Source organism: Spea bombifrons, chromosome 11, assembly GCF_027358695.1.
Source record: "Spea bombifrons isolate aSpeBom1 chromosome 11, aSpeBom1.2.pri, whole genome shotgun sequence".
Classification (NCBI taxonomy): Eukaryota; Metazoa; Chordata; class Amphibia; order Anura; family Pelobatidae; genus Spea; species Spea bombifrons.
Genome location: NC_071097.1, coordinates 37,013,512 through 37,033,552, shown reverse-complemented (window position 1 = coordinate 37,033,552; position 20,041 = coordinate 37,013,512). Strand labels below are relative to the sequence as shown.

Below are 20,041 nucleotides of genomic sequence, written 5' to 3'. Positions count from 1 at the left end.
ATACAGTAATATAACCCCCAGCGCTGCATACAGTAATATAACCCCCCGCGCTGTATACAGTAATATAACCCCCCAGCGCTGCATACAGTAATATAACCCCCCCAGCGCTGTATACAGTAATATAACCCCCCAGCACTGTATACAGTAATATAACCCCCAGCACTGTATACAGTAATATAACCCCCCCGCACTGTATACAGTAATATAACCCCCCAGCGCTGTATACAGTAATATAACCCCCAGCGCTGTATACAGTAATATAACCCCCCAGCGCTGTATACAGTAATATAACCCCCCAGCGCTGCATACAGTAATATAACCCCCCGCGCTGTATACAGTAATATAACCCCCCAGCACTGTATACAGTAATATAACCCCCAGCGCTGTATACAGTAAAATAACTCCCGCGCTGTATACAGTAATATAACCCCCAGCGCTGTATACAGTGATATAACCCCCAGCGCTGTATACAGTAATATAACCCCCCAGCACTGTATACAGTAATATAACCCCCCAGCACTGTATACAGTAATATAACCCCCCAGCGCTGTATGCAGTAATATAACCCCCAGCACTGTATACAGTAATATAACCCCCAGCGCTGTATACAGTAATATAACCCCCAGCGCTGTATACAGTAATATAACCCCCAGCACTGTATACAGTAATATAACCCCCCAGCACTGTATACAGTAATATAACCCCCCAGCACTGTATACAGTAATATAACCCCCAGCGCTGTATACAGTAATATAACCCCCCCGCGCTGTATACAGTAATATAACCCCCAGCGCTGTATACAGTAATATAACCCCCCAGCGCTGCATACAGTAATATAACCCCCCGCGCTGTATACAGTAATATAACCCCCCAGCGCTGCATACAGTAATATAACCCCCAGCACTGTATACAGTAATATAACCCCCCAGCACTGTATACAGTAATATAACCCCCAGCACTGTATACAGTAATATAACCCCCCCGCACTGTATACAGTAATATAACCCCCCAGCGCTGTATACAGTAATATAACCCCCAGCGCTGTATACAGTAATATAACCCCCCAGCGCTGTATACAGTAATATAACCCCCCAGCGCTGCATACAGTAATATAACCCCCCGCGCTGTATACAGTAATATAACCCCCCAGCACTGTATACAGTAATATACCCCCCCAGCGCTGTATACAGTAATATAACCCCCAGCGCTGTATACAGTAATATAACCCCCCAGCGCTGCATACAGTAATATAACCCCCCCAGCGCTGTATACAGTAATATAACCCCCCAGCACTGTATACAGTAATATAACCCCCCCGCACTGTATACAGTAATATAACCCCCCAGCGCTGCATACAGTAATATAACCCCCCGCGCTGTATACAGTAATATAACCCCCCAGCGCTGCATACAGTAATATAACCCCCCAGCGCTGTATACAGTAATATAACCCCCCAGCACTGTATACAGTAATATAACCCCCAGCACTGTATACAGTAATATAACCCCCCCGCACTGTATACAGTAATATAACCCCCCAGCGCTGTATACAGTAATATAACCCCCAGCGCTGTATACAGTAATATAACCCCCCAGCGCTGTATACAGTAATATAACCCCCCAGCGCTGCATACAGTAATATAACCCCCCGCGCTGTATACAGTAATATAACCCCCCAGCACTGTATACAGTAATATAACCCCCAGCGCTGTATACAGTAAAATAACTCCCGCGCTGTATACAGTAATATAACCCCCCAGCGCTGTATACAGTGATATAACCCCCAGCGCTGTATACAGTAATATAACCCCCCAGCACTGTATACAGTAATATAACCCCCCAGCACTGTATACAGTAATATAACCCCCCAGCGCTGTATACAGTAATATAACCCCCAGCACTGTATACAGTAATATAACCCCCAGCGCTGTATACAGTAATATAACCCCCAGCGCTGTATACAGTAATATAACCCCCAGCACTGTATACAGTAATATAACCCCCCAGCACTGTATACAGTAATATAACCCCCCAGCACTGTATACAGTAATATAACCCCCAGCGCTGTATACAGTAATATAACCCCCCCGCGCTGTATACAGTAATATAACCCCCAGCGCTGTATACAGTAATATAACCCCCCAGCGCTGCATACAGTAATATAACCCCCCGCGCTGTATACAGTAATATAACCCCCCAGCGCTGCATACAGTAATATAACCCCCCCAGCGCTGTATACAGTAATATAACCCCCCAGCACTGTATACAGTAATATAACCCCCAGCACTGTATACAGTAATATAACCCCCCCGCACTGTATACAGTAATATAACCCCCCAGCGCTGTATACAGTAATATAACCCCCAGCGCTGTATACAGTAATATAACCCCCCAGCGCTGTATACAGTAATATAACCCCCCAGCGCTGCATACAGTAATATAACCCCCCGCGCTGTATACAGTAATATAACCCCCCAGCACTGTATACAGTAATATACCCCCCAGCGCTGTATACAGTAATATAACCCCCAGCGCTGTATACAGTAATATAACCCCCAGCGCTGTATACAGTAATATAACCCCCAGCACTGTATACAGTAATATAACCCCCCAGCGCTGTATACAGTAATATAACCCCCAGCGCTGTATACAGTAATATAACCCCCCAGCACTGTATACAGTAATATAACCCCCCAGCACTGTATACAGTAATATAACCCCCAGCGCTGTATACAGTAATATAACCCCCCCGCGCTGTATACAGTAATATAACCCCCAGCGCTGTATACAGTAATATAACCCCCCAGCGCTGCATACAGTAATATAACCCCCAGCGCTGTATACAGTAATATAACCCCCAGCACTGTATACAGTAATATAACCCGCAGCGCTGTATACAGTAATATAACCCCCCAGCACTGTATACAGTAATATAACCCCCCAGCACTGTATACAGTAATATAACCCCCAGCACTGTATACAGTAATATAACCCCCCCGCACTGTATACAGTAATATAACCCCCCAGCGCTGTATACAGTAATATAACCCCCAGCGCTGTATACAGTAATATAACCCCCCAGCGCTGTATACAGTAATATAACCCCCCAGCGCTGCATACAGTAATATAACCCCCCGCGCTGTATACAGTAATATAACCCCCCAGCACTGTATACAGTAATATACCCCCTTTATCTGCAGACCTGGAGCCGCCGTTGCTGTCAGTCATGTGATATTTTGGGCGACTTTCCCGGCTCAAACCCCACACTGAGCTGATGCTTTATGGCGATTCTAATGAAGTCCGTTCCTCCATAGACTTTCATTAGTCAGAGAGTCCGGCTGGGTGATTAAGACTGAGCCTTTCTATTGCCCCCCACAGGCAGTATGATAAGGAGTCGGGGGGTTTAGTAGATCGGGGGTCAGATAACAGAGCGAGAATCATACAAACGGCTGATATGCAGCTGCCTGAAAACTTTATATTATGGGGGCAAAAACTACAACTGGGGTAAAAAATAAAACAGAGAAGTATTTCTGAAAACGTGGTTTTTAATCCGATGCGAGGAATAATAAATTCTGGGAGTTTCCGCTTTAAACTCATCAGCATACAGAGCTGCGTCTGCGTTGTGATTGTTTGCTCTGGCAGGGATCTTGTCGTTGTGTATTTAGTGTCGCTCGCAGCTGCTGTTGCACGGATCTGATTGCGTTACTCGGACGCCGCTGGGTTTGGGAAATGATTTCATGCGAAGGGGGTCCAAAGATCTTTCCGCGGTGCACGATCACAGTTTAACCCTTTCAGGCGATAGCTTTCCTTTCTGGCTGTTAGTGGGTTAATGCTATGTCCCTCTGGGGTGACACACAATCGTAGCTGTGTGATTTACACGCCTCGCTGTATATATATATAGAGACTCCTCTAGTGATCGAATGGCTGCTCTCCGGGGGGCTTCCCGTTCCAGGCGATGAAATCCTGGGGGAATTTATTGTCGCATCAGTTACCATGAATCAAAAATCCCGTCTAACACAATTACACTAAATGTGCGGATCCTTTTTTACGGAATGCTTTTCTATTGCGCTGGCCCTTTAAGAGACGCAGCGTATTTATTAACATTGTATCAACATCGCAAAATATACCCCAAATAACCACCTGATCATCATAAAGAACTCACTTCATTAGCACGGATATTTATATTATTAATAGCATGACGTCAAGAAACCATGAGAATGCTTAGAGGGTGGTAGATAAGTGAAACAGCCTCCCAGCAGAGGTGGTAGAGGGTAATACAGTGAGGGGATTAAACATACATGGGAGAGACATACGGCTCCTGAATCTAAGACGAGACCAACGACTGATTAAGGAGGAGAAACGGGTGACTAGACGGGGGCTGGATGGGGGCCGATCTGCCGGCAGGTGCCGGGTCTCTCGCATGTTATTCCTGCCCCATATATTCAGGGTAAGTGCAGGGACTGCCCGTCTGCCCGCCTGCCCGTCTGCCCCTGGGTGTTACTTTGCCTGATTGTTCTCTGTCTTGTTGCTAAGCAACAGGCTCTTTAAGTACAAACAGTTCGTTAGCAGAAAAGCAGCTCTTTCCACTTCGTGTTAAATCTCGTTATTTAATGAACTCCTCGTAAAAACGTCCCATCGGCGGAGTGACTTCGCGGAGCGTTTGGAGTCGGCGCCCGGGGCGAAGCGTTACTCACCCGCTGGGAACCGGTTACACGACGGGCGTTCGCTAGGAAAGTAAAGGTGGGGACGCCGGACAAAGATATCTGTCAGGGATGATGGGGAGGACAAAGGGTTATTGGGCAAGAACAGGTTACAGCGCATGGGAAATGTCAGGGTTATCAGATCTGCCCCGTAATGAGGATAAAATCAGTTTCAATTGCTCCAAAAAATAGAAACCAGAACCTGCAGGCAGATCGGCCCCTGCCGGCCCCCATCTAGACTTAAAGTCGTTGGTCTCGTCTTAGATTCAGGAGCCGTATGTCTGTCCCATGCATGTTTAATATCCTCACTGTATTACCCTCTACCACCTCTGCTGGGAGGCTGTTCCACTTATCTACCACCCACTCAGTAAAGTAAAACTTCCTTCCGTTCCATCTCAGTCTCTGACTCTCTAGCGTTAGATTCCGGTCTCTTGCTGTAGTTTTTCTCCTACTTTGGAATAAATTCCCTCCCTTCCTTTTATTAAATCCCTTTATGTATTAAATGTCATCCTCTCTTCGTCTTTCTCTTTTCTCTCCCCATCTCTCTCTCCAATTCCCTCTCTTGCTTTTCTCTCCCCCTCTCTCTCTTCTCCCCCTCCTCTCTCTCTTTTCTCCCCCTCTCCTGATCATTTGTCCTGCACACCGTTCCCTATCAGCCGCCGTTCTCTCTTCTCCCCCTCCTCTCTCTTTTCTCCCCCTCCTCTCTCTTTTCTCCCCCTCCTCTCTCTTTTCTCCCCCTCTCCTGATTATTTGTCCTGCACACCGTTCCCCATCAGCCGCCGTTCTCTTTTCTCCCGTCCCCATTTTTTGTAATAAATGCCGCGCGTCGCTCTTCTCTCCGTTACGTTTATTTATAAATCGCCGGCAGATACCGCAGCGCTGCACTCCGGGAAGAGACCCCCCGCGGTCCTCGCGCGTTTCTGATCTCCGCTCGCATTAACCGTCCGGCTGATGGAAACGCGCCCTCCGAGGATGGACCTTTAACCCTTTCCCTTCCATGGACTTCATGCCAACAATGGCTGGCATTCCTGAAACGTGCCCAACGAGCCTGCTGGCGGGGGAAGGGTTAATGCCAAGCCGTGGGTATTTTGTCTACGCCGAGACCTCTCGATGAACCCGGTCGCTGTCGGCTCCGGTTTGTCACCCTCTGCTGCTGCGCTTCTGATGCAAAAAGAGAGAGAGAGCTGGCAGAAGTGCGGCGGGGAGAGCTTTAAACACCCGGAGTATAAATACCCGCTACGTAAACACCTGAGCTTTAACTCCCCCCCTCCCCCGCTGTGACACCAGGACAGGTATCGTAGCTCTTTGCTGCATCTCAGACATTGAGGAGTAGATTGTAAGCTCTGTGGTCGCGGGCAGAGAAATTGGTGCTCTTTACTGGCGTGCTTCTAATTTCTGCAGAAAACTACAAAAAAGGGTCCTTTCCCCCCATTTTTATCACCCTCTCTTTATTATGCTTTTTGCTGCCCCCATAAAATCGTAATTATATTTTTTTCTTGAAAATATGTAGATCTAAACTTTAGATAGAGAGATAGATAGAGGTATTTAGTTCACTTGGGATGGTGGTAGGATAAGAGGAATGGCCTCCCAGCAGAAGTGGTAGAGGTTCAGGGAGGGATTTAAACTATTAAAAAGGTAACTATTTTGTCAGTCAGTCCGTAAAGTGGAGAAACCGGCAGGGAAATGCGCCGTTCTCTGCGTTCCGGAGCCGCGCAGGGCCAGAAAAACTCCGTCGCTCACCGGCGTAATAATTAATACCGACCCAGACGTCCAACGCTGAGCTTTACCGACGGCGACGGCGACAACGACTCATCATCACCGCTGAAAAAACCTTTTATTCCTCAAATCAGATTAAAAATACATTTCCTCGCGCTGATTTTCTTTTTTACCCCAGTTGTAGTTTTTGCCCCCATAATATAAATGTTTTCAGGCAGCTGCATATCAGCCGTTTGTATGATTATCGCTCTGTTATCTGATCCCCGATCTACTAAACCCCCCGACTCCTTATCATACTGCCTGTGGGGGGCAATAGAATGGCTCGGTCTTAATCACCCAGCTGGACACTCTGACTAATGAAAGTCTATGGAGCAACGGACTTCATTAGCATCGCCATAAAGCATCAGCTCAGTGCGGTGTTTGAGCCGGGAAAGTCACCCAAAATATCACATGACTGACAGCGACGGCGGCCCCCCCAGGTCTGCAGATAAAGGGGCTGCTGCTGTTTATGTTTAGTTTGAAGTCACTAACGTTCTGTGACAGTCGGGCTGCGCAGGTTCCGCTCTCCAGCTGAAAGAATCGGTGTCTGAAAACTGAATATATTAATAGCAAATTATCATGTTTTACGTTATTGTTCGTTTTCACTCCCTGTAGTAACAGCGCTACAGACTCTGCCGGCGCCATAGAACTAAATGGAATAAAAGAAAATGTGTGTTTTTTTTTTTGCCGGAATCCTTTTGTTTTTGTCGCCGTCGGTTACACCGCGGGTCCTCCCATCAGCCATTATTACCTTAAAATACCTTTTGGGGTTAATCCTGCAAATCAAAGGAATACCTCCCCTGCTGTAACGCCCTGCCTTGTCGTGTCACCTCTGCTCTCATGGAGTCGTCAAATGACCTGGAGTTGAAAAGCTGGTTCTCCCCGGACCCCTCCGACCTTCTGCAGAAAAGTCTGAATGACTCAGATATAATGTGAGAGAGAGTGGTAGATAAGTGGAACAGCCTCCCAGCAGACGTGTTAAAGGGAATTTAAACTTGCACGTGATGTCGATGACATCAGAGTATTCTCTTGCTGTATTAATCAGGAGTCTCTGACGTTTTCTGGGTGCATGCGCAGAAAACTGATTAAGGGATCCCTCTGCCTGCTGCGTCGGATGACACTTTGTGAGCTTCTTTGCTCAAAAACCATCCTCACCTTTAACTTGTAACTTTTAGCTTGTTGTCCTCTCCTTTCTACGCGAAGTGCCCCCTGGGGGGGGAGGTGGGGGGGGCAGTTTGTTGCCGTCCCGTTGCCGAGGAATGCAGCGTTAATTGTTACAAATTCCTGTGAATAAATTCCACTCGTTTACTGCAAATAAATAATAATTAACGAGCCGCGGCCGCTGGGGATCAGGCGGTGGGGTCCGGTCGCTCTCAGGAGGTTTTCCTGTGTTGTTTGTTGTGCTAAATGTCACCAATAAATCCGGTTTATTTACACGCGTGGCACGTTTACTCTACACGTGATGAAGAAAACACGCGTGTTACTAGACCAGTGCGGTGGATGCCGAGGCCCCCGTCCAGTCTCCCCGTCTCTCCTGCTGTAACGACTCAAACCGCAATCAGTCGTTGGTCTCGTCTTAGATTCAGGAGCCGTATGTCTATCCCATGCATGTTTAATACCCTCGCTGTATTACCCTCTACCACCTCTGCTGGGAGGCTGTTCCACTTATCTACCACCCTGCGTAAAAATCAATCAGCTCCTTAATGCTAAAGTCAAACTACAACTCTCATCATTCCCAGACGGCTATAGCACTTGCAACAATGCTAGAGTCTGGACAATAAACTGCAATTATTATTATTATTATTATTATTAAAATTATTATTAAAATTATTATTATTATTATTATCGTTTATTTATATCGCGCCAGCTGTTCCCACGCTCTGTGCAGTCCCTGCATTCCCGATACATTTCCGCTCGCCTGCTTACTGAGAGTGATGGGAGTAGTTGTGCAGTGTCAGTGGCCGTTGTTGCGTGATTGTGGCAGCGGGAGGCAGGGTGTTCCATGGCTGAGCGCTCGCTGTGTTCCGAGTCTCTCTCGGATGCTTTGCAGATGTTGGACTCTCATCCGCTTTCTGTGAGATGTCTGGCTCGGTGTGCTCAGAATATTAACCCCCGCAGAGCGTCTGCCCCAATGCATTCACTCTCTCTATCTCTCTCTTTCTCTCTCGCCGCTCTGTCCTCCGACCCCCTCTCTCTGCCTCTCTCTGTCTCTCTTATATCTGAAGCATCGTTAGAAAGATGATTTTCGGTTCTCAGAAATGTTTATTTTTAGTTATCAGTGAATGTTTGGTGTAAATGGGACGGAAATCCCCTGGAGAGGCAGTTCTGGTAGAAAGGGATTGTACAGCGCCGTGGAATATGATGGCGCTCTGTATGAATCGGTAAACGCCGTCCGCTGTAGGGATTCTGTGCTGTATTTTATCAGACGGTGTTATGGAAAGTTATAGCCGCCTCAGGCTGTCTCGTTGTATTTACTTTATGAGGTCACACGTGGCTCCCTGTCATATATGAATTTCTTGTCATAAAGCCTGGCCGGGGATGCCCCTTCACCTATGAATTCGTATAGTTAAATCAGTGACCGGCCCCCTGTATAATGTATAGATAAATCAGTGACCGGCCCCTGTGTAATGTATAGATAAATCAGTGGCCGGCCCCCTGTATAATGTATAGATAAATCAGTGACCGGCCCCCTGTATAATGTATAGATAAATCAGTGACCGGCCCCCTGTATAATGTATAGATAAATCAGTGACCGGCCCCTGTATAATGTATAGATAAATCAGTGGCCGGCCCCTGTATAATGTATAGATAAATCAGTGACCGGTCCCCTGTATAATGTATAGATAAATCAGTGACCGGCCCCTGTATAATGTATAGATAAATCAGTGACCGGCCCCTGTATAATGTATAGATAAATCAGTGACCGGCCCCTGTATAATGTATAGATAAATCAGTGACCAGCCCCTGTGTAATGTATAGATAAATCAGTGGCCGGCCCCCTGTATAATGTATAGATAAATCAGTGACCGGCCCCTGTATAATGTATAGATAAATCAGTGACCGGCCCCCTGTATAATGTATAGATAAATCAGTGACCGGCCCCTGTGTAATGTATAGATAAATCAGTGGCCGGCCCCCTGTATAATGTATAGATAAATCAGTGACCGGTCCCCTGTATAATGTATAGATAAATCAGTGACCGGCCCCTGTATAATGTATAGATAAATCAGTGACCGGCCCCTGTATAATGTATAGATAAATCAGTGACCGGCCCCTGTATAATGTATAGATAAATCAGTGACCGGCCCCTGTGTAATGTATAGATAAATCAGTGGCCGGCCCCCTGTATAATGTATAGATAAATCAGTGACCGGCCCCTGTATAATGTATAGATAAATCAGTGACCGGCCCCCTGTATACTGTATAGATAAATCAGTGACCGGCAGATCGGCCCCCGGCGGCCCCCGTCTAGTCTCCTGTTTCTCCTGCTGTAAAGACTCAAACCTTAATCAGTCTCTTCTTAGATTCAGGAGCCGTATGTCTATCCCGCGCATGATTAATACCCTCACTGTATTACCCTCTACCACCTCTGCTGGAAGGCTGTTCCACTTATCTACCAACCCCTCGTTGTTCAGTGTTCACCATACGGAAGAAGGCAGGAATCATGGGGCAGGGAAGCCCTTCAGCCAAAGGCTTCAATTTCCTCTTTGTGGCATGATGTCATAGTGACATAGAGGGATGAAGTATATATTTATTTATCTAATGAAACAAACTGTTATAAACCGCTCCTGTCATTTGCATGTTGTATGTTACATGTATGTATTCCTCGATATTGGCTGAGGTTGATGGGGGTGGATCTTTAGAGCGTCCTGAGGGTTCTCTCTGTCACAGTGTGACACTTTAGTGGAATAATTGGAGAGGTTTCTCTCTGAAGTGACCGCTCTCCATCTTGTTGCAGTTTAGGTAATCGAGCCCTAGCGGTGAAGCCCCCCGTGGTCGTTGCTCGCGTCAGACCCCGGTGTTTATTCAGTGATTTTTTTTCTCGGGTTATTCATAGAATATGAACGGATTCTTTGCTTTCCTGTATTAAGGGGAATTAGGAATATTGTGACCCTTGTTGCTAGGCAACGGCGCTGTGTGGGTTAATGCCCCTCTCGCAGTTGCCCCCCCGTTCACGTCTCGTCTCTCTGTATCCGCAGGCTGGGGACAAACATTATCACCCGAGCTGCGCGCGATGCAGCCGATGCAACCAGATGTTTACAGAAGGCGAGGAGATGTACCTGCAGGGTAAGTCTTTCCGATCTGCCCTGCGACCCCGGCTCATCGGGTTTAGTGGATGCATCTCCCCTACTGGCACTCATAGGGTTAACTCTGTGCTTGTTACCCGGGCAGAGGCATTATGTGCCCAAGTGCTCTCCACCAGAGCGTTTTCATTCCTGTCACTTTGGGACTGTTGTCCACTATGTCTGTCTCTCTCTCTCTCTCTCTCTCTCTCTCTCTCTCTCTCTCTCTCTCTCTCTCTCCCCTCTCTTCTCTCTCTCTCTCTCCCCTCTCTCTATCTCCCCCCTCTTCTCTTTCTCTCTCTCTCCCTCCACTTCTCTCTCTCTCTCTCCCCCTCTCTCTTCTCTCTCTCTCTCTCCCATCTCTCTTCTCTCTCTCTCTCTCTGTCTCTCTCTCTCCCATCTCTCTTCTCTATCTCTCTCTCTCTCTCTCCCCTCTCTCTCTCCCCTCTCTCTCCTGGGATATTCCCCTCTGCTCCCGGCTCTGACGGGGAGAATGTTTACTTTATCCTGCTTTTAGCTGTTGTTTCGGTGATAAATGTTTTCGCCGCAGCCAACTCGCTGTCCGTTTCGTATCCTTTGGTGCAAAATTATTTCCTCCCCAGCTCTGGGCCAAGTGGGTTAAAGAGTTTGCGAAAAATAGGAACTTCGGTGCGAGGAGCCCCGGGAACGATTCTGTGTCCCCTGTATCCGAAAGAGAACTGACCGTGCCCCCCGATAATCTGACCATGCCCCCCATAACCTGACCGTGCCCCCCCGTAACCTGACTGTGCCCCCCGATAACCTGACCGTGCCCCCATAACCTGACCGTGCCCCCCGATAACCTGACCGTGCACCCAGCATCCTCAGCCATGCACCCCGATAACCTGACCATGATCCCAGCATTGCACCCCAAAAATCCGACCATGCACGCTCATGAGATCAGCTGACCCCCGTACCACCGGCACATCACAGTCACAGAATCCGTGGAACTTTCTCCCATAATAGAATGCGAATGAATGAGAATCGCTGACATCGCGTTCCAGGCGCCCCTCTTCCTGCTCGGGGGGGGGGGGATTTTCTCATCGTGATCGCTGAACAGAAAATGTTACTTATTTAACGCTAACGTTTCCAAAACCCGCCATTATTCTTCCATGCGCGGCGCTGAGCCTGGTCTGCCACTGAGTGACGTTTACAGCAGCGATGATGATGGAGGAAAAACAGGCTTTTAAGGAAGATTTTTTTTTATTTGACCAATATTATACCCCCCCCCGGGGTTATACCTGCGTTCAGCACAGCAACAGCCCCCCCCCCTTTAATTTACTCTCCACTGAAAGCCTTAAATGCGCCAGATGTCTGTTAAGCTCATTGTACAGCGCTATGGAATCTGCTGGCGCTATATAGATGAAAAATAATAATATCTCCCAGCGGGGGGTTGCTGGTCGTGGCGGTTTGTTTGTTTATTGCCTCAGACAGGGGTAAGGGGCAGGTAACGGGGGCGCTTGCGGGTTTCGGCTCCTGGCCAGGGCCACAGAGAGTCACGGATGTCGGCTGCTCCCCTAATGCACCGCGCTTTAAAATAACCCCCGCCAACCCGCGCCGTCATCCCCACAACGCTCAGCCGGCCTCTCTGATTTTTCCTTGCAGGTTCCACGGTTTGGCACCCGGACTGCAAGCAGAACGCCAAGGCGGAAGAGAAACTGCGGGTAAGAGGAGCTTAAAACACGTTCAAAAAAACAGGCGTGTGGAGCCAGGCGTGTGCTGGGGAACACGGAACCGCAAAGAACGCAGCTCTGTGTGTTACACGCTGAGGTCGGGAGTCTTACCGGCCGCTGATGCTGTTATTATAAATCCCTGATCGGGGATGATTTACTGCGGGGCAATAAGGCGGGGGGGGGCAAAAAGGAAGGGGCGATAAGGCGGGGGGGATAAGGCAGGTTCCTAAAACGCTAACGCCAGATAAATCACTACATTTGTAGCGGTCATGTAACACGCCATCACTTGTTACAATCTCACACGCGTGTTACCCATTACAATCTCACACGCATGCGCTGCAACACAAAAGGCCGCTAACCTTCCAACGCCGAATAAAAATGGCGGTGCGTGAAAATTAACCCCTGTGATGCCAAATTCGCTACATTAATATCAAGCAACCGCCAAGCTCCTGCTAACCGGTAGTTACGACGACGGGCATTAAATTCATTCTTTTAAAGTTTAGTTTTTTGCGCATTTAACGCGTCTCGCGGAGTCGCATGCGGAGACTCGGCTGATCGGATGAGGGAGGAAGAAAAAAAATGTTTGTTTATCAAAATAACCTGTTTAATGTTACAATAAACAATAACGGAATGGAGACAATGGGCCCGATCGTATCACCATGGCAACCAGCGGAACATACCCATCACCAGGAATATTCCATCGGTTGCTATGGTGATAAGAGCACTTTCCAAACTTTGGACCAGTATCACTTTTTGATAAATAACTTTAATTTTCCATATTTTTGGGATCTCGTCTGTATCGTAACAATGATTTATTCGGAAACGATCGAAATGAATAAAATGGCATAAAAACGCTGCCTCTTGGAATGTGTAGGGAAGGAAGGGGCCGCGATTCGCTACCGACATCAATTATCTTATATAGAAGCAGAATTATTTAAAAACTTATTAAAATATATATTTTTCTACAAATAACAGGGAATAGTTTTAAATGGTAAAAAAAAGTCTGGTTTAGAGGATTGGATCTCCAGGAATGCGATGAGTTCATCGATGGGCGAGAGACGGAGTTTAACCTTTAAACCGGTCTGACGGGGTTAAGTGTGAATGGAGACTGTTGTGTCCTGCCTCGGGAGGAATGAATGGAAATCGGCGCAGAGATTTCCACGGAGCGAGAGGCGAAATCCTGCTGACCGCTATTAATATCTCTAATAATTATTAATAAAACGTTAATCTGGCTTTATCTCTACAGAAGATGAGGTCACAGCGACTCTCCCTGCTCGTCCGCGCCCAACGCCGCATTGACAATTATACTAGGGCTTGGCTACCCTATAAAAATATCAATTCTTCATTTAACTTACATAAATTTACAGTTTACTGAGAGGGTGGTAGTTAAAAGGAACATCCTCCCAGCAGAGGTGGTAGAGGGTAGTACAGTGAGGGTATTAAACATGCATGGGATAGACATCCGGCTCCTGAATCTAAGACGAGACCAACGACTGATTAATGTTTGAGTCGTTGCAGCAGGAGAAGCGGGTGACTAGACGGGGGCCGCCGGGGGCCGATCTGCCGGCGGGTTCTGGGTCTCTGCCTTATTCAGTTGTTGGTCTCGTCTTAGATTCAGGAGCCGCATAAATCAATACATAATACCGGTAATAATAATAATATAATAATAATAATATAATAATAATAATAATAATAATTAATAATAATACTGTACTTTTTCCCTGTGTACGGAGCGTGGGTATAAGAGCATCGTATAGATACAGATATCGGGGAGGCGCTTGGCCCACAGAGCTTGCAATTTAAACATGTTGAATTTAAACCGGGTTTACGGGGTTAAACGTGCATTTTGTGGATTACGGGTGAATATTCTTTGTTTTTCGCAGCCTACGAGGTCGTCCTCTGAAAGCGTTTATTCCCGGGCCGGGTCCAGCATCCCGGGCTCCCCAGGACACACAATCTGTGTGAGTGCTGTCACTTTGTGGTGTATGGGGGGGGGTTGTCACTTTGTGGTGTATGGGGGGGTGAATGTCGCTTTGTGGTGTACGGGGGGGTTGTCACTTTGTGGTATATAGGGGGGGTTTGTCACTTTGTGGTATATGGGGGGTTTGTCACTTTGTGATGTATGGGGGGGTTGTCGCTTTGTGGTGTATGGGGGGGTTGTCACTTTGTGATGTATGGGGGGTTGTCACTTTGTGGTGTATGGGGGGGTGAATGTCGCTTTGTGGTGTACGTGGGGGGGATCGGGGGGGTGAGAAGGGGAACCGCATTCCCTTAGCAGTCTCCATAATTCCCTTGTTAGCTCCTGTGTTCCTTTTTTGGAAACATGCGCAGAGTGGGGCACATCTCACGCCTAGGAGTGGGGCATAGGGACTGGGGTAATTGCCGTTGGTATTGGTCGCCGGCCAGGAAGCTTCTTTATTATACATTTTAGTTCTGAACCCCGAACCTTTGTAGAAAAAGAGTTAAATATGATGGAATGAAGTATTTCTGCGAACAAATAACCCAATAAAAAGTGAATTACCAGGAAATGGGAGTCACTGATTCCGCAAATAACCCCCCCGAGGTGTATATCGACAAGCGGCCCCCCGGGTAAAGTTTGTAACCCCCCCAGCTTTATATAGAGGAGCTGCCAAAAAAATCAGACTCCTGACTCCTGATTTCTCTTTTCAGGCGAAAGTAGATAACGAGATCCTGGATTACAAAGATTTGGCCGCCATCCCCAAAGTGAAAGCCATTTACGACATAGAACGGCCCGACCTGATCACCTACGAATCCTTCTACACGTCCACCTACGAGGAGCGGCAGAGTGTGGGGGAGGTAAGGGCGCCGCCCCCGCGGAGTCTGTGCGTTATCATTGGCTCTGAGACGCAGCAGCTGACATAAAGCTCCAATTTCTGTAATAATTCCCCTAAAACCTTCTTCCCTCAGGGCAAAGTAGTCATTTCTTAGATTCTAAAGTTTGGGAAATGATATAAATTTGTTCTCCCATCGTAATCATCAAATAATGAAACGACTTTCGCCAACAGCCTCAGAGTCCCAGAAGTGACCGATCCTCCATTCACAATGAGAGAGTAAGTTGGACCTCTGAGCTGTCAGACACCCCCTCGCTTTACCCCCTGTCTGTCCTTCCGTGTGCGCTTTACTTATTACCCTTTAAGAGTATCATGGATAAATTATCATGTTCATTAGAGAGTGTTGGGAACAGCCTCCCAGCAGAAGAGGTAATACAGTAAGCGTATTTTTTTACTGGGATGAGTTTCCAGTTTCGTGACGTGTCAGACCCATTAGAGACACAAAAAGTGCAGTGTGTAAAAATCCAGAGCCCGGGGCGGGACGCTGGCGTTTATTGACCTCTCTGCCCTGGCGAGAAACTTCGTTCCCTTTCAGAATGCCAACCCCACAATGGCATTTATAGTTTACTGGATTAATGGGGAGCCGCTGGAAGGCGCGACCATCAGATGATCCGGTACAGCGTGTGCTGTTTACGGGGTCAGATGCTCTGACCGTGTCGTTAATTTGATGCCAGGATTGTGTTCAGTGAGCGATGGGGCAGAATGAAAGAACAAATAAATCGAACAGCTTCCCGGCAGAGGTGGTAGAGGGTAATACAGTGAGGGGATTAAACATGCATGGGCGACTAGACGGGGGCCGCCGGGGGCCACACAGGGCAGCTATTTTGTGATTAACCCTCCCAGCGTGAGTTTTTGCGTTCGATCTCCCGGTTCTCAGCGCTGCCACCTGGTGTCAATGTTGTGAAATGCTTCTTTCCCTCTTTCTATGTGAATGAAGTTCGTTATTCCGGAGATTTCCATACAAAATAACAGAATGTCGCAGAATCTTCTAATAGCTTTTTTTTTTATTGGACTAACATTCGGAACGACGAGCTTTTGGGGGTCTTCCCTTTATCAAGAAAATCTTTTCCGACCAACAAAGTAAAAAATACAGAGATTGATTCTCTTATAAATAAATGTAACGGCAGAACATCGCGACACGGGAGTGAAAGCAACACGGCGGAGAAAACACGGATCCAGTCCATAAACAGAAAGCGGAGGAGGGCCGTAAATGGACAGGGTTTTGTTGCATAGACTGCAAAGTTGGGGGGGGGGTATTATGAAAGCGTTCTATGACCTTGATTATTACCCAGCCTTTTGTATCTCACTGCGGCTATTTCGTTTACCTGCCCCCTCCCCCGATCTCGCCCCATCTTTACAGTCTATGCTGCTCGAGCTGGAATACGTTCGGCCCTCCCGGCCCCGTGGTTTTCACGCCTCTATTGGGACATTTTTACTCGTGACGTTTGACTTCTGTGTTTTACTTTGTTGGTCAGAAATGCTTTTTTGTAATAATAATAATTTGAAGAGTCTGCAACGTTCTGTTATTTTGTATCTATGTGAAGAGTAAGAGATGCCGCGGCCGTCCATGAATCATATATATACCGGTATATATATAGTACGAATATCTAAATCATGTAGATATATATATATATATATATACACTATGCAAATATCTAAATATCATATATATATACGGTACAAATATCTAAATATCATATATATATACGGTACAAATATCTAAATATCATATATATATACAGTACAAATATCTAAATATCATATATATATACAGTACAAATATCTAAATATCATATATATATACACTATGCAAATATCTAAATATCATATATATATACAGTACAAATATCTAAATATCATATATATATACACACACAAATATACAAATTTAAAAAGGATTTTCATCTAACTTTCTCGTTTCTATGTTTGCTGTGAAAAGCGTTCCCCGTGGGGATGAGATTGGACTCGATAGAAATTCCAGGCCGGATTTCCTCTTTAATTGTAATTTCCCTTCATTTTCTTGAAAGTAATTTGCGTACTTTTTGTTTTCCAGTCTCCCAGGACCCTGTCTCCAACACCCTCAGCCGAAGTAAGCGCTTGGTTCATCCATAGCCTCACAATTCAATCTTTGATGTTTTCTATAAATATGGACCGCGATTCCTGATCTTGTTAATAATGTGATGCTTGCTGGGAGTGGTGGGAGTTGTCTCCCACAGCAGCTGCTGTACTAATTATTAAACCTCGGAATAATTAGGGGTAATATTTATTAATATTAAGCACACGGCGTAAATATATTACACAGCATATATGTCATGTTTTGTGCTTCATCGCTTATTAATTTTGGGGGTCCATTGGGGGGTCATTTGGGGAAATCACTTGATGGATTCTCTGATTTTAGGGCTACCAGGATGGACGGGATCGAGTAATCCAGAGATCCACCAGCCAGGGATCCATCAACTCTCCGGTGTACAGTCGCCATAATTACACACCCACCACGTCACGCTCCCCCCAGCACTTCCACAGACCCGGTAAGGGGCCCACGTTAGAGTTTGCGCAGCACCGAGTATCTGGTGTTTTTACACAAACCTTTCAGGCATTAAATAGAATAAAAGAATTGCTATTTAGCCGTATTTTTTGCCCTGTATGCATCTTGTACGTTAACGATACAATGAAAATTATCTCCAGGAGATGACGGCTCGGTACTTGCTTCTGGACTCCATAGACCCCCACGTTTCGGGTTTGATATCCTTAGCATTTTTGCCAGCAAAATAGGAACTTTTGGCATTTATTAAACCTAAGGATGCAGTGCCAGAGATAGTATTTTTCTTAATAAGGAGGGCAGCTTAAAACCCTGATTATTGCAGGATACCTTGTTCCACCCTCAGGTTTTAAATGGTTAACATGGTTACATAAGCTGCAGGGGGGAAGCTTTATTGGCATTCCCGGGGCGCGGCAGAGGAAATTTTGGATATGACAAAAGCTTGAGACCTCCTTACATAGAACGCGTAATCTGATAGATTATTTATCTCTTACTTTATTCTTTTTATAAAGATTTATATTTCCTCCTAAATGATCATAGAATCGTTTATATGACACCCGATCGCCATCTAGTGGCCACATGCTGCCAATGCACAATGGTGACTTTAGATTCAGATAAACACAATGGATCCCAAATTCTCATTTATTCCCCCAAGAGTCAATATTCTGCCCCCAAAGCTCAGACTGAGTGTGGGGGGGGGGGCGATTCCCGGGGCGCATGGAGCCGTAGACTCATATACATGTTGTGTAGCGGCAGTGAGAAGTCCTTATTGTCACAAGGCCAGTCTTGTGTAAACACATGGGCTGGCGTACCGTACTGTCCGGACATGAGTTAGGGCAAGAATCGGGACAGTTGGCAGCTATTGATTGCTTAGCCCCCTAGACAAAATCCAAAATGACTGCTTGTCATCCTCACACAGTTATGTAGCCATAGGCATCACTCTGTATAGCTTGATCAGCCCCAGTCACTTACAGCATAAGCATCTTGAAGCAAATGGGGGACACGCATCGCGCATGATTTCTAACCCCATCACTACAGCTGAGCAACTCTTGATTAAAACTCCCGAGTTTGAACCTAAAGAAGTCTGTACTCGTGACTTAAGACCCCTCCGTGTGAGCTGCACCTTCCATTAAAAACAACTCGATGTGTAGTACGTCCATGCTTTTGACCCGTACATTGTGCAGACAAGCGTGTAGGGGACACAGAATGTTAGCTGCTCTCCGGAAGCGCACCGTGTTCTGTACATGCCAGCAGGGTGTATGTAACGTGTATTACCCCAGCGTCCTCCGCGCGTTCACGTCAGGTCCACGTTAATAAATGTTTGAATTATTGATTTTCCCCTAAATGTTAAAGGTTTTGTTCTGTTATGTATGGGGCAGATTATTAACCCTCTCACTGTGCCTGGGGCTTAACGCTTTTACATCGTATTAACATGTAACCCCAACAAGGCTGCGGCTTTGCCCCTTGATATCCCCCCCAAAGCTGTTCTGTTTCCTTTCCTACAATATTTTTTGCTTTTTTCGGATTGTGACTTGTCATTTTCTCCTTTTTAACCCTTTTTACGGTGTGTGTTTCATACTCTGCCTGTCCTTAAAGGGTTAAAAATGAAAGCTCTCTTTTTTTATTTATTCTCCTCTGGGATCTGTCTCTTATTTTTGCTGTTTTCTGTTCCTCTCCCTCTGTCTTTTTTTGGCTTCTTGTGTCCGCGTCTCGCTCCCCCCCCAATCCTCCTGTATGTTTTTTGTACCCCCCCTGTCCCGTCCCGTGTCAGAGCTGTTGTGCCCGGGTGTGCAGCGCTCGAAATACATGCGCGCTAGCAGTTTTAGCAGCACCCTCAGCGACTCTCGTCCCAACTCCCCATTCCGACACCACATGGCCATACACGCCAAAGGTAAGGAGACAGGTCAGGCCGGGCATCCCCCCCGATACAAGTGGAGTTATTAGCTTCTGCGACCCGAAGCTAATACATCATGTATCCGCAGGGCAACCCCTGGCACCCCTTCTCTTAGCATGCTTGACGTGTGGTGTTAGTGCACTGAAGGACGCGCTCCGCGCATGGTCTTCACGCTTACAGAGATGTGCAAATCACTTCCAGAATTCTTTGCTGCATTTACCTCTCTGGCCACAAGGGGGAGCTGCAGAGTTTATCTTGTAGCTTGTTTAAAATATCCTGAAACCTCATAAATGCGCAATAAATAAATAAATAATTGTGTTGATGACGT

At 46.6% G+C, this 20,041-nt stretch overlaps 1 protein-coding gene across 1 annotated transcript in view; it reads left to right on the top strand.

The window, feature by feature from the left end:
- The window catches only part of ABLIM1 (actin binding LIM protein 1), a 73,336-nt gene that overhangs the window by 40,904 nt on the left and 12,391 nt on the right, over positions 1 to 20,041 (top strand). Inside the window, exons 7-12 of the mRNA XM_053451227.1 lie at positions 10,654 to 10,741; positions 12,361 to 12,419; positions 14,312 to 14,389; positions 15,099 to 15,245; positions 17,334 to 17,369; positions 17,679 to 17,808. Coding sequence (XP_053307202.1) covers positions 10,654 to 10,741; positions 12,361 to 12,419; positions 14,312 to 14,389; positions 15,099 to 15,245; positions 17,334 to 17,369; positions 17,679 to 17,808 — 538 coding nt within the window. The remainder of the gene's footprint in view (positions 1 to 10,653; positions 10,742 to 12,360; positions 12,420 to 14,311; positions 14,390 to 15,098; positions 15,246 to 17,333; positions 17,370 to 17,678; positions 17,809 to 20,041) is intronic.